This window comes from Haemaphysalis longicornis, unplaced genomic scaffold, assembly GCF_048455015.1.
Source record: "Haemaphysalis longicornis isolate Haplotype H1 unplaced genomic scaffold, Haemaphysalis longicornis Haplotype H1 scaffold_9, whole genome shotgun sequence".
Taxonomy (NCBI): Eukaryota; Metazoa; Arthropoda; class Arachnida; order Ixodida; family Ixodidae; genus Haemaphysalis; species Haemaphysalis longicornis.
The window spans coordinates 157,501,021-157,514,113 of record NW_027526460.1 but is presented as its reverse complement, the minus strand read 5'-3'; the positions used below and the strand labels follow the sequence as shown (position 1 = coordinate 157,514,113).

At 53.1% G+C, this 13,093-nt stretch overlaps 1 protein-coding gene across 2 annotated transcripts in view; it reads right to left on the bottom strand.

Moving 5' to 3' along the window:
• Positions 1-1,774: 1,774 nt before the first annotated feature.
• LOC144153762 (N-acetylglucosamine-6-sulfatase-like) overlaps positions 1,775-13,093 on the bottom strand; it is a 134,521-nt gene continuing 123,202 nt past the window's right edge. For both annotated transcript variants that reach the window (XM_077685473.1, XM_077685474.1), the window contains 2 exons: positions 10,745-10,861; positions 1,775-2,000 (listed from right to left, as the gene is read on the bottom strand). In XM_077685473.1, coding sequence (XP_077541599.1) covers positions 1,830-2,000; positions 10,745-10,861 — 288 coding nt within the window. In that variant the 3' untranslated portion in view covers positions 1,775-1,829. The remainder of the gene's footprint in view (positions 2,001-10,744; positions 10,862-13,093) is intronic.

Here is a 13,093-nt window from a genome sequence, read left to right as displayed (position 1 = left end):
CACGTGCACTGAGTATTTTTTTCTTGGTATTGTTTTGCGAGGTTATCACGTGCGCATGCCCATGCGCCACCAAGGACGATGCCGGGGGCTCCTCACGAGGTGCGCGCTCACGTGGGCTTGGCTGGGCAGAGTTTTGTGGCTGCTGAACTAAAAGCTTAAACAGTTCTGCTTTTTAAGCTGCCGCCCGAGCGTAAGTCTCGGGGCGGCATTCCAAGCCCAACACTAAGAAAAGGCTTCAATAGGTGGCGCGCGGGTGGTAAAACGCGGAAAAATTGAAGTGGCTTGAGGAAACCTTCACCCTTTTTACCATAGAAAGATTGGCAACATAGGCGGGAAGAGCTTGAGAGGCGGACGGAAAGAGAAGACACTTGGCAGGGGCTGGCAGAAGACTGCCGTTTTTCGATGACATTTGCAGCGAAATGAGTAGATACGCGGCCAATCTTTATTTCGAATGACGCAACGTGTTTAGTAACACCAACTTTAGTCACCTAGAGCGGAAAGTTCACCGTATAGTGCCAGGCGCGTGTTATGATAGTATTTTTCAAGGCGCAGGGTTCGATTACCAGACCTAAATTTCACTTTTTTTTCTGCACTCATGATGTTGCGCCGTCTGCCATTGTTAGAACCGTATTTCGGTCACGGTCACGCTGAACGCTGTGTTTTAGCGTTAAGAGCATTTAATGATATCGCTTGCAACGCCTAAGATGGACCACTCAAGAGCCACGGCTACTACTACCGCGCAATACCGAGCAAGCTGTACAAGTCATTCTTAACAACGCAGCCCCTAGTTACACCTTATCTGATGATGTTCAGGCTCGCTGGTGATCCTACAGACAGCCGAAGAGCGCACATTTCACCGCACCGATTGGTATATTCCCAGTGCCACCCAGACGCCCATCATTGAAACTCCGGTCTCACGCCCTCAATGGCATTCAAACCTGAAGGAAGCCTCCACGTGTGAGAACTCTGCACGATTAGGTAGGCCCTACAGCCCGTGTCACCGACACACTGCTACGGCGGTTTTTCTCCACGAAAAAGGTCCATCTCGTCAATAGAACAGTCGTTGAGCACACTTCATACTGAACCACTCTCCCTTATTTCAAGAGAAGGGCCAAAATGCGTTTACACATTCGGCGAGTTCGACAACCTTGGTACTTGAGCATTCCGTGCTAAATAATAGTTGTATTTACCAGCTATGTTTTTTGGTGTAAATAATATTTATACCTACTCAAAATAATGTCGAAATTTCAGGAGATATTTTAAATTGGATTTCGATTATCCCAAATACCTAAAATAGAGCCTTATTTTGTTTCGCTTCACTTTAAAACTGACAAAACTCAACAGCCGAATGACATTGGTTATAGCAAATGTGAACGTTACTCCCCATTGTGAATTACGAAAAAAATACTCAGAAATGCATCTCTTTCTGGCGCTAAGTTCTGCGAGTTCGGTATCTTCGACACTATTGTCATCTACGGTCAACTGTTCGATTTATTCATATTCATTCTGATTCCATCAATTCCAATGTCGATTTATTTCTTACAGACAATGCTTACAGTCATGGAACACATATTGCAATATTTTGGTATCGGTTTGAGCCACCACCTTTCTATTGCTGCGCTGCTTCGACAAGGCCAAAACATTGCTATATTTGTGTGTGAAAACAGCAGTACCTATTTGTCGGTTTTTCGTTGCCGTTTATGTTAGCGACGCCGCGCAACCAGTTCTGAAATCAAGTTGGCACGCTGCTTCGCACCCCAGATCTCACGAGGTGTCGACGCAAATTATTTACGAAATTTTATTATTCCAAATCAACAACGGTTCGATCTTCATTGATAATTCTTCCAGCAGCTCAGGTAGCAGGACTCACGGCGACAGTGCCGCAGTCTCTGCAAACAGCTTCGTTCTTCGTCACCGTGGGACAAACCGTGTACTCCTAGAAAGTACAGGTTTTGGATCTCGAAGGGGTCCCACGTCAGGTTGTAAGCTTCCATGAAACCCTGAGGGAAGGAAAAGGCGGAACCAACTTCATGACACGCCGGATCTGAATACAGCACACTTGAGCAAGGACACTCTTCACAAAAATCACGGTGTGCTTTAACCAGATAGTTCGTGCGCTCCATGCATATGCAAAAAAATCTAAATGTCCTACACTCAGATTCCAACCCATGAATGCTGATTGGAACACTACGGTCCCTGCAGTATTGCACCGCAACGCCCCTAGCAGATTTCCATATTTCTGGCTTCAATTTCCCTTTGCCTCTTATTCCTGTATTACAACATTGCAGTTCACTGTACTTTCATCATCCTCGTTTGTCACAAACATGGCAGCTACGGTGACGTCAGTGCAAGCTTGCCATGAATCCTTATCGCGTACCGTTCTCTGAACTTCATGCGCAAAAGTCACTCTTTGGGTGGGCTGTTGATGTAATTTAGTATTTTTTCACTTCATTTAGTACTTTTTCAGCAATTATTGGCCGTGCAATGGCTTAGCGCATTGGCAGTGGCCACCGAATGCCGACCTGAATCTGTTTGAAGTTCATCCCGCCGGGCACACGGCATTAATCAGAAGTGGAAATTGCGATAAGAAGGAACCACCAAAAGTATCGGCGCCGCCTGCAAGCGCATGCGCAGATAAAGGTTGTGGAAAAGGTCTATTGTCGTGTACCCCATAGAGTTTCATACTAAGATATACTAGACGGAAATCTGGCGCCACTATCTAAGGTAGACGGGCTTCGGCGAGCGTTCTGTCATGTGCCGGGCACGTTCCACTTGTCCTTGGCATGGCTCATGAACCGGCTGAAAAGTTGCCTCTGGCTGCAAAAAACCGACACTATTACTGCAGAAGGTACATCACAATTGCTTCGTCATTATAAAATTGAACCTGCTTAAAGAATAATTTGACAGGGATTATGTATAAGCTTCTTGCACGGTGAACAAGAAAAAAATTTTACCCTTATTTGTTGATTTTGGCTTCGAGACAAAAAAGAAGCCGTACGGCTAGCTAAGCCAAGTAGGCGAGGAACGTAGCTACCTGCAATGGCGCCGCCCACGGCGGCCCGCGACTGCAGCGGGCAGTATATATTACAGTGGAACCCCGATAACACGACTTTCAAGGAACCTAGAGAAAACATCGTATTACCGGGCTGTCGTACGACCGGGGTGCGGGTAAATGCCGGCCTAGTAGACGATCTCAGGCGATAGGTGGGCTAAGCACTTATTTAAACTACTGTATTTGGCCCGTTCGAGTGATTTGTGAACCTTTATCTGAAATCCGAAGTTAAAAAAAAGACACGCCTATGTTGTGCCCCCTACCCTCCACGGCGGCCGAGCAAGCCTGCCAGACCCACGCTTTCCGGGCGCGAGATAAAGCCGAGGGGTTCGAGCAAATCGAGAGGGGAAAAAGCGAGTGTGAAACTGCCAAGGCTAATTGAAACGAACGATAGTACGAGGCGTAAATAAAAAAAATGAATTTCCGTACAGGGTGGAGACACCCTTTCAACGGTGCCGTGCCGCCGCTATTGGGGCAAAGTGCTAAACAAATACGTGTTCTCGTTTCCCACAGGACCCAGCAACAAGAAAAATAGATAAGATGGGTCAAACGTCCTAGTAAACCGTGTTACGGTGAACATGCGCGGTCTTGCTTGTGGGGACCCTTGTTTCCCTACGCCTCGCCTGCACATGTTTTCGCGAGCTGGGAGCCGCCATTTCGGGCAGCCGGCGCGTCACGTCAGTCGTGACCTCTTCGTGACCCCGTGCGCGCGCCGAACCGGCTCGCCGCGAACGTGTGCGCGAGGGCGCGGGGGAAGGAGGACCAGTTTGCCACCTTCCTTGGCGCCACCCTCTCCCCGACCTGGGGAAGATCTCCTCTCCCCTCCGAGCTGACCTGCGGGACGAACGGGCGCTCCGCCGGGGAGTCGACTGGGCGATTTGGTCGCAGTCGGTTGGCTCAGCAGTGCCTACGCCGAATGTCCCGATGACGGTGAACCCAGTTGGCTCCACGGACTCTGCCGAGAGATTTTGCCCTGATCGGCCGCCACGGGATGCATCCCCTGCTCCCGCGGCCATGATGACGGATATCGAGGTCTGAGCCCAGCGGCTTGAGCGAGCGACAGGAGCCACTGTCTCCCCGCGAGCGATAGTCGTGTTGTCTGGTATATGCCCTGTATCTGCCAGGCAATAAAGCCTCACTTTGGATCGCCGGAGCCTGTCTACCGCATGTGAGTACCCGAACCCGTGCGTGAGTCTTCGGATTCCGCAGGGCTAGTGTACGGCGCGTAGCGTTCTCTAGCGAAGCTAGCCGCGGTCCTCTGCTATCCCGTACGTTAGCCCACATTGGCGCCCAACCAAGGTTTTTTGCGATGACAGGTCGGCACCCCCGCTACTCGTTGCTTGATTCCGAAGTTGAAGGCTGGTTGTCGGACGAGATTGCTCCTGGTAACGACTTGCGGGACGCCTCTGTCGACCCGCTGCTGCCCGCCACCGCGCTTATGCCAGAGCTTTGTCGAGGCGGCGCCGATCTCCCCGATAACCGACGCGCCGCGCAGGAGAGTTACGGGAGCCATCCCGCTTCTGCCGGCGTGAGGCATTCCGACAGCCCGAGGGATGATTACCTAGTCCCGCGCCTGTAGGCCGCCACCACTACGCCCAGGCCCCTCTGGGGCCCAGGCAGCGCTATCCTAGCAGGCAACCAAAGCGCCGCGCGGGAGAGTCACGGGAGCTGTCATCCCACTCCTGCCGGCGTGCCGCACGGTGTCGGCGGGCGGAACGCTTCTTGCGACCACCTGCCGTCACCACGGGCTGCAACGAGATCATGCCCTCCGGGCCTTGGTCGTAGCAACCCAGCGGATATGTTTGCAAAGGAGGAGCTGCGCCGCAGCTCGAGCGCACCCGACCCCGCCGTGTACGACCCTCACGGCTCTAGCGGTGCGGCGGTCGCCTCGTTCGCCGGCGCGTTTGCGCCACGAATGTACCCCACCACGCAGACCTCGCAAGCGGTTACGGCTGGGGCGCACGTCGCCTGCCTTACGCCAGCGTTGTCTCGCGAGGAGCCACCCCTGCCTTCGGCAGCAGTCGATCTCTCACAAGCCCTGATCAACGCGGTGCGCGCACAACCGAGTGTCAGGCCTAACAGCTCGCTCAGTAGCCTCAGAATACCCGAGTACGGCGGTTACTCTGACCGCATGAGTGCTACGAAGTACCTAGAGGCGCTGCACCGCTATCAGGAGGCGTCGGGTATGGACGACAGCGTGATTATAGGACGTATTCTGCCTATATCGCTGACCGCCCAGGCTGCATGGTGGTACCGGCTGGTGGGACGCGACGCTCGTACGATGGAGAATTTGAAGCGCTCTTTCGCAGCGAATTCCTGCCCCCAGACTACGAGCGCCGCAGGTTGAACGAGCTAGAGATGCGAACTCAACACTGGTATGAGTCTCGGCTCGAATACGTCAGGGCAATGCAGGAGTTGTTTTTGCTTGCAAAGCCCATGGCGTCTGATGCGGAAAAGGTTGAGAGGGTGACGAGACAAGCCCACCCAACTTTTGTAGCGTACCTTCGAGGCAGTCAGTTTGCCAACCTCAATGAACTGGCCAGCGAAGCAAAACGCATCCAAGCCGATATTCTAGCTGCTCGCAGCTATCGCCCGCCTTTCCCACCCCACGCCACGCTGGATCCAAGGTGCGCATGGCAGGGTGCGTCCCCACCGCCCATTCCGCGCACCGCGGCAACAGCAGCGTACGCGGAGAGCACGGAAATGCCGCGCGATGTGTCGGAGCGCGCGCTCGACCCGTACTCGTACGCCATGCGGGCGCGTTCTGACGCCCAGCAAGGCATGCCGCGGCACGGCTACGGCCGGGGACAAAACGCGCATGAGCAACCCAACAGCTACGCCCGTGTGGAAAGCTCGAGCGGACCGAACGCGCAGCGCGACAGTCAGGGAGCAGTAGCGCACTCGGAAGCCAAGGGAACCCGCCAGCGTTGCGCGGACAGCGGCCTCCGGCTGCGCAGTCGCATCGCGGCATCGTCTGCTACAAGTGCCGCGCAACGGGCCACTATGCTCGCGCGTGCACCGCTCCCTGCCCGGCGCCGGAAAGGCAGCGCAAATCGGGAAACGCCAGCCGCCGTCGGTGAGTACTCGACAGCTGTGGCTACATTAGGTGGCGAGCATGAGCCCCTAAACCCGATGGCGTGCAGGGTAAAACGCCCCAACGCACTAGCGCCTTTCATTGCCCTTACGATCGCTGGTCGAAAGTTTGCGGCGTCGTTGGACAACGGAGCGTCTGCTACGCTGTTCGGCAATGATGTCCTCGCTCATTTGCAACGGAGAGCCATTCGGTTGCAAGCTGGCGACATCACTTTCCACCTAGCGAGCGGGAAAGCCAACTCAGGCGGCTCGGCGAGGTTAGTGCTCCGATGGGAGAAACGAGGGCGACGCCACAGATTCGTACATCCCCCGGGCCTGACAGTGCCTGTAATTCTCGGCCGTGATTTTCTGGCTCGTACAGGCATTGTGATTGACATTGCGAACGGAGGGTGTAGGCAAGGCGTTCATGCAGCCCTACTACCGTTTGCAAAGCTGGCCGAGGTATCGGATGCGCGCTCCGCTCCGAATATCTCTCTCGCGCGCGACAAACACGCAACGCTGCTGTAGACGCTTTGCACTCCGGAGGCCGCGCGAGCGGGCAGGGAAGCCATGACTCCCACCCGCGCAGCCGCCGCCGCGACGGTAGCTCGACGAGCGCGCCTTGCGCTTCCGAGAGCTCGCGCGGGCGCTCACCGCATCTCGCGGCGCCCCACGCACCCTCCCAACGCGCAGCTTAACAAAGGGAGCCCCGAAGGGACGGCCGCCACCCCGCGCCGAATCTCGCCCATGCCGGCAGCAGCCCCTGCATACAATTCCGGTACGGCGTTCAGCAGCGAAGAGTTCCTTAAGGGTGAGCAGAACTATCCGTTTTGTAAATAGCCTGTACATAATATGGATATATTGTTTTTTTGTTGTTGTTGTCTTTGTTGGGCTCAGGGAAGAGCCGTGCTCTGAGATGGAACGAGGTGGCGCGGCCACCGGGTGTCCGGTAACAGCTGGTATTGCTGTCGGCGCCGAGTTGTAAATATTTGTGAACCCGAATCATTGACAGGCCAGGAATAGCCGAAAGTCTGAGGAGGGAGGCGGCTCGGCCGCCGAGGCGTCCGCTAACAGCTGGTATTGCTGTCGGCGCCGAGCGCAAAGCAGTTCGTATTGCTGCAGGCGCGTTTATTTGTTTCTGTGATTGTTTTTCTTTGTTTGTTTTCTGCTTGTTCTTTTTCTGGTAGGTTACGTTTCTGTTCAACCTAAGGGGAACTTCTGCTGATATACATCCCATCGAAGGAGGCCTCTGACCTCTTCAAGGAGGTTATCCCGCGCAGTAGGCGAAGAGCGGTTTTTGAGCTCTTTATGCGACTTGCGGGCGGCCGGTCACGAGTGGGGCCAAAGTCTAACATTTTAAGTTCTGCCACTCCGTGATTTGGCTTGAAAACCTCGAATGTAGTGTGTGATATCGGGGCGGCCTTCTGCCCTGAGCACACGAAATTCCGGGTTATCGAACCGCTCCACCAGTGTTAGGGTTCCTTTTTTGGCCCTAGCCTGGCCCGAGCACCCTGTCTCGCTTTCCCACTCGGAAAGCAGCAGCAGGGAAGTTGGGTGTTGTTTTGCTGTTACTCCCGACTTGTTTCTGCAGCACGTCCCCCCTGGCGTTTGCCCCCGGTCTGGTCAAGTCGCCCGCAGCCACACCACACGCGACCGGTTCCAGCAGCCGCTGGTGCCTACCATCGCTGGCAGCCCAGGCCCCGTCCTCCGCCGCAGCCCGCTTGACGCGGTTCAGCGACGATCGAGATGCGGCCTCCTGAGCCGGCACACCTGGCGCCTCTAAGAGGCACCTGCCACGGGCGCTTCACTGGCAGCACACGAGCACTCCAAAAGCTGCTCTTCTGGGCTGATCCCTGGCGGGCCCGGCCTGCACACTGTCGGGGCCACGACCCCGTGTCGACTGGCTCTTCTTGTGCCCTCACGACCATGGCGGCCGTCTCTGCGGTGGACGCTGGTGGCCTTGCCGGACGAACGACTGGCTTAAGAGGCCCCTCCTGTCTGATGAGACGTCGGCCCGCCTGCTGCCTCGGCCTGCGGTCTACACCTGCGGCTCTCGCCTGCTATTTACTCCTGCTGCTTTGGCCTGCTATTCCTGGGCTGCCCCACCACCGGTGACTACAAGGACGCGCTGGACTGAAGGCGTGTCGTGGACTGTGCGTGTGGTGTGGTGTTGCTTCGAGACGGGAGAACTGTTACGGACTTTGCGGACCTTTGTTGACCGGGGGCGGGTGTTGTTAATTTTGGGATGTGTTGTGTTGTTGCTCGGCAGCGGTTGTCCAAGCGGTGCAGGCTCGGTCTTGAGGAGGGGGGGGGATTGTGGGGACCCTTGCTTCCCTAAGCCTCGCCTGCACATGTTTTCGCGAGCTGGGAGCCGCCATTTTGGGCAGCCGGCGCGTCACGTCAGTCGTGACCTCTTCGTGACCCCGTGCGTGCGCCGAACGGGCTCGCCGCGAACGTGCACGCGAGGGCGCGGGGGAAGGAGGACCGGTTTGCCACCTTCCCGACCTGGGGAAGATCTCCTCTCCCCTCCGAGCTGACCTGCGGGACGAACGGGCGCTCCGCCGGGGAGTCGACTGGGCGATTTGGTCGGAGTCGGTTGGCTCGGCAGTGCCTACGCCGAATGTCCCGATGACGGTGAACCCAGTTGGCTCCACGGACTCTGTCGAGAGATTCTGCCCTGATCGGTCGCCACGGGATGCCGCCCCTGCTCCCGCGGCCGTGATGACGGATATCGAGGTCTGAGCCCAGCGGCTTGAGCGAGCGACAGGAGCCACTGTCTCCCCGCGAGCGATAGTCGTGTTGTCTGGTATATGCCCTGTATCTGCCAGGCAATAAAGCCTCACTTTGGATCGCCGGAGCCTGTCTACCGCATGTGAGTACCCGAACCCGTGCGTGAGTCTTCGGATTCCGCAGGGCTAGTGTACGGCGCGTAGCGTTCTCTAGCGAAGCTAGCCGGGGTCCTCTGCTATCCCGTACGTTAGCCCACATGCTACAGTGACTTGCTGCGGCAGCCAGCGAGTGACCAAAATGGCGGTGCCAACGTATACGTGTCTCCACGGTGTGTACCCTTGCGGCGGATGCGCGTGATTGTAGGCACCCTAGGAACAACGCCGCTTTGAAAGACACTGATACGCGGATAGTAGTGAGAGGGAAGAGAGCGTCGTGTAAAGAAGGAACTTGGATCGAGCGGCCGAGGAAGCGGGTGTTCAGTCAACGTCGTGGGGCATTCGTCGGCGGCACGATGGAAACTTCAAATTCACGGTCCGCCAGCCACCTGAACCGTGAACTATGACTTCTCGCGGTTGGCGCGGTAACATCCCGCTGCCGCGTGGAACCGTCGAATGTTAACTCCCGCTCACGAGTATACCCGCCCCCTGGCTTGTCACCTGTTCAGCACGTGGTCTTGCCTGCATGCGGACCTCTGCACATCAAGCAGCGTCAAACGGGGGTTAAGAACAAAGGTCGGGACGAGGCGGCGAAACGGCGAAGCTGTGTAAAATATGAGGAGAACGCCGGTTGAACCGCCCCAGGGTCCTTCGTATCAAGCGAACCGTGTGCACCCGAGCGTCATATCATCGGGGTTACTTATGCATTGTTTCTATGGGGTGTTCGCCGCGACCGCGGTGATCCGTCGTAAAAAGTGGGTCATCCTAAGTCCGGGGGACGTACCTGCGGGGTTCCACTGTAGTATGAAACTCTGTGGTGTACCCGTGCAACAGTGCGCCCTCGTTAGGCAAGAAGGATTTAGTGGCGGGGTAATCTAAAATAGAATGAAAGTATTTACGCGTCGACGTACTTCTATGATGTACTCCAAGTCAAATAGTCCTTGCAAGAAATGACAGAATATGACCTATGAAAGCAGGTGGTTGATGTGAAATCTGCGGCAGCCACCCTTGAGTTAATTGTGCAGCGGCCATCTCGACGCAGTGAGCAGCTGGTGGTTGACAAGGAGTTGACGAACACAAGCGCACACGAAAACTAACAAATATCCTTCGTCATTTCCCAAAAAGGAAGCTATTGCCATCAAAGTGTTTTCATGCGCCCATTTTTTGTTTATAATTGCGAATACGTGTTTTTTCTTCCGCGCTCTTTGCAGCGAATGCTTAGCTAACTTGCAAGCTGCTCGATTCCCTCCCGCCGTCATTACGGGGGCGTGCGAAAGCCTTCTGAAAAGCTAAAACACGGCAAACCTATGCAGACGCAAAAGCAGAATATGCAAACGCACGTTCACCGTACGAGCATACGCTTTCGCACAATATCACTAATGCCCCGTCAAGATGCAATGTGCGCATTGTGTTCTCGGGCCCATGCAAGCCGCCTAAGGCAGGGGCCAGACACTTCGGCTAGTTTTGGTCTTCAAATACGTTTCAGAAAACGCTTATGTATGGAGGTTCTTATGTGGGGAGCTTCATCTTCATATACCACGGGAAAGCGCCAATTATTTTCAAGGTACCAAAAAGTTGCTGCACTGAATGTCCTCAATTATTAAGAAAGGTGCTCTACCAAAATGCCTTTAGAAGCTTGGTGGCCCCCATAGGACGGAATCAACCGCGTAGCTTGAGCGCGAATCAGCTCGTGTTTGCATGCGCCAGGACCTGGATATTCAGAGCATAAGCCTACCTCGTTGTCCTTGAATTCGCACAGCTTGGTGTTAACGTCATTCATTATCTGCCGTGTGCAAAGGTAGGTGTTGTTCCACGAATCTTCGCATTCGCACTGCACAGCTGGATCGCATCCCTGTCGGAAAAAAAAAAGAAATAAGAATTATTTTCAACTATTTACACAGACGCTGTCGCATCACCCTGGCTTTATGATTGGAGGCACTGCGCTTACAAAATAAAGGAACCGGTCTAAACAAAAAGCAACGCTGGCCAATATTTTTCTATGTGACAGTAAGTAAAAGCAAACAAATTATTTACATTAGGTCCTTCTCTAGTGATTAGACGGCAAATGTCTAAAACGCTATTAAAATAGCATCACAAAACTCACTGTAAATTCCCTAGGAATCGCAGTTGCAAATACGTTATTTAGGAGAGGATTAACCCGGTGGCAATAAAAGCCACTGAAAGAAGCAATCACATTTCCCCTCATTTGTGGTTTAGAATATTCTGAATTATTTAGCTTGATCAAACATGCAAATGCTACAGCTTCACCCGACAAAAAAATATGAAGTTGCCTGTTCCGCTGATTTGTAATGCGGCTGGACCGGCTAGAAATATTCTCAGATTAATGTGAACACTGCGGATACCACGCAGACATCACGCATATTATATGGAAATGCCAGAAGGACCTACGGACCAAGGTCCGCCCTATCACTCATAGACATCAAACACATAGAGCACTGGGTAACCCTCCTGCGCAGATCCGATCCCCAAATGCAGCTACGCCTTGTCCAGGAGGCCGAAGAAGCCGCCAGGCACCAAGATCTCCTGGCTGACTAACGTGGCAGAGGGAGCCCAAGCACTCTACTTCTGGGTGAATAAAGTTCTCTCTTTCTCCTCTCTCTCTCTCTCTGGAATGGCTTAGGGGTAGTATTGTCATGGTATGTGTTTAAAAACTGTGAATGATACTTTTGATTAATATCTACTGGGATAACGATTGTCAGGGATATGTATTCGTTTGAGCTACCAATCGTCATTTAACTTGTTTCGACATAGCTTCGATAAAACAGGAATGACACCCGTTTTTGGCCCGCCAAAGTAGCTCTATAGGTAAGACCTGTCCTGCTGTTGAGCCCAAGGACGTGGGATCGCTTTCTTGCCGTGTTGCTGGCGGAGAAGACGCGCAAAAACGCCTGTGTGTTCCAGATTTCACCGCACGTGAAAGATCCGCACGTGGTCAAAATTAATCCCGAGCCCTCCACTCTGCAGACTCCACTCTACTCATCTCCTGTGTAGCGTCACCGTGTTAAACCCCACAATCAATCAATAAATCAAATCAACATGTTTTGGTCACACTACTCTTGTTCAGATAGGTATCTTGACAGCAGATGAAGCCACGCGCAATGACAGAGTCGTCTTGGCGACAAAGTTCACTATGGCTGGTACAACAAAGCTGTGTACGGCTTGCGCCACAGCTTTCTTCCTGCACTCTAAGAAAAAAGGTGGTCAAAAGTGAGTCAAATCGACGACGACTCTTCTTGGAACTTGCTGACTCCGGTAAACGATTAAAGGTAGTCACACAACAGAGTCGTCGTTTCATCGACTCTTTTTTGACTCGTTTGCTTCCGAAAGAATCTCGCATGCATGCATACTTTGCGGCATACATATAATATGCATGTTTTAGAGCTTTGACGTACATTGGGTTACACGTGTATAAGATATGCATACAGTTACTTCGTTATTCCACTGTTGTCATTTCATTTTTATGTTCACGTATCTTTTTTTTTTATATTTGATGGATGATTCTATAAATGGTATTCATTTACGTTATTATCACTATTACACCTGTTAACTCCGGGAACTCGTATTTTTTGTGCGAAAGCGGGGCATTACGCAGTTGGTTCGCTTTCACGATTTTTTATTCGCGTTTTCAATGTTTTCGAGACTTTTTGAAAGCGAAGCCTCAGTGCCCTAACTGATGCCGTTGTATGCCAATTCGCCCTGCAGGAAAGCCAACTTTCTGTGACGATGATGATGAATGGTCTTGGTTGAAGTGAAAGTAAAAAGCGCTTCACGTCGACGGAATCAAACGTCGAGTCTCTCGCGTTGTGAAGCCGGCGTCTATCTTATTGCCAAATTTCGGCATACACTGTTAAAAAATTCCGTTTTGTTACGGACAAAGCCTACGTGAAAAAAACGTAAGCTGCTTCGTATTTGAGAAAACGTAGGGAGTGTCCATAAGCAAACGTAAACAGCTTCCGTATTTTAGAAAACGAAGGCAATTTCCGTAATTCAACAAAAAGAGTGAGGAAAACAAAATTGAATCTGGCGTAATTGAGATATTAGCAGAACGTAATTGCGTCACCTG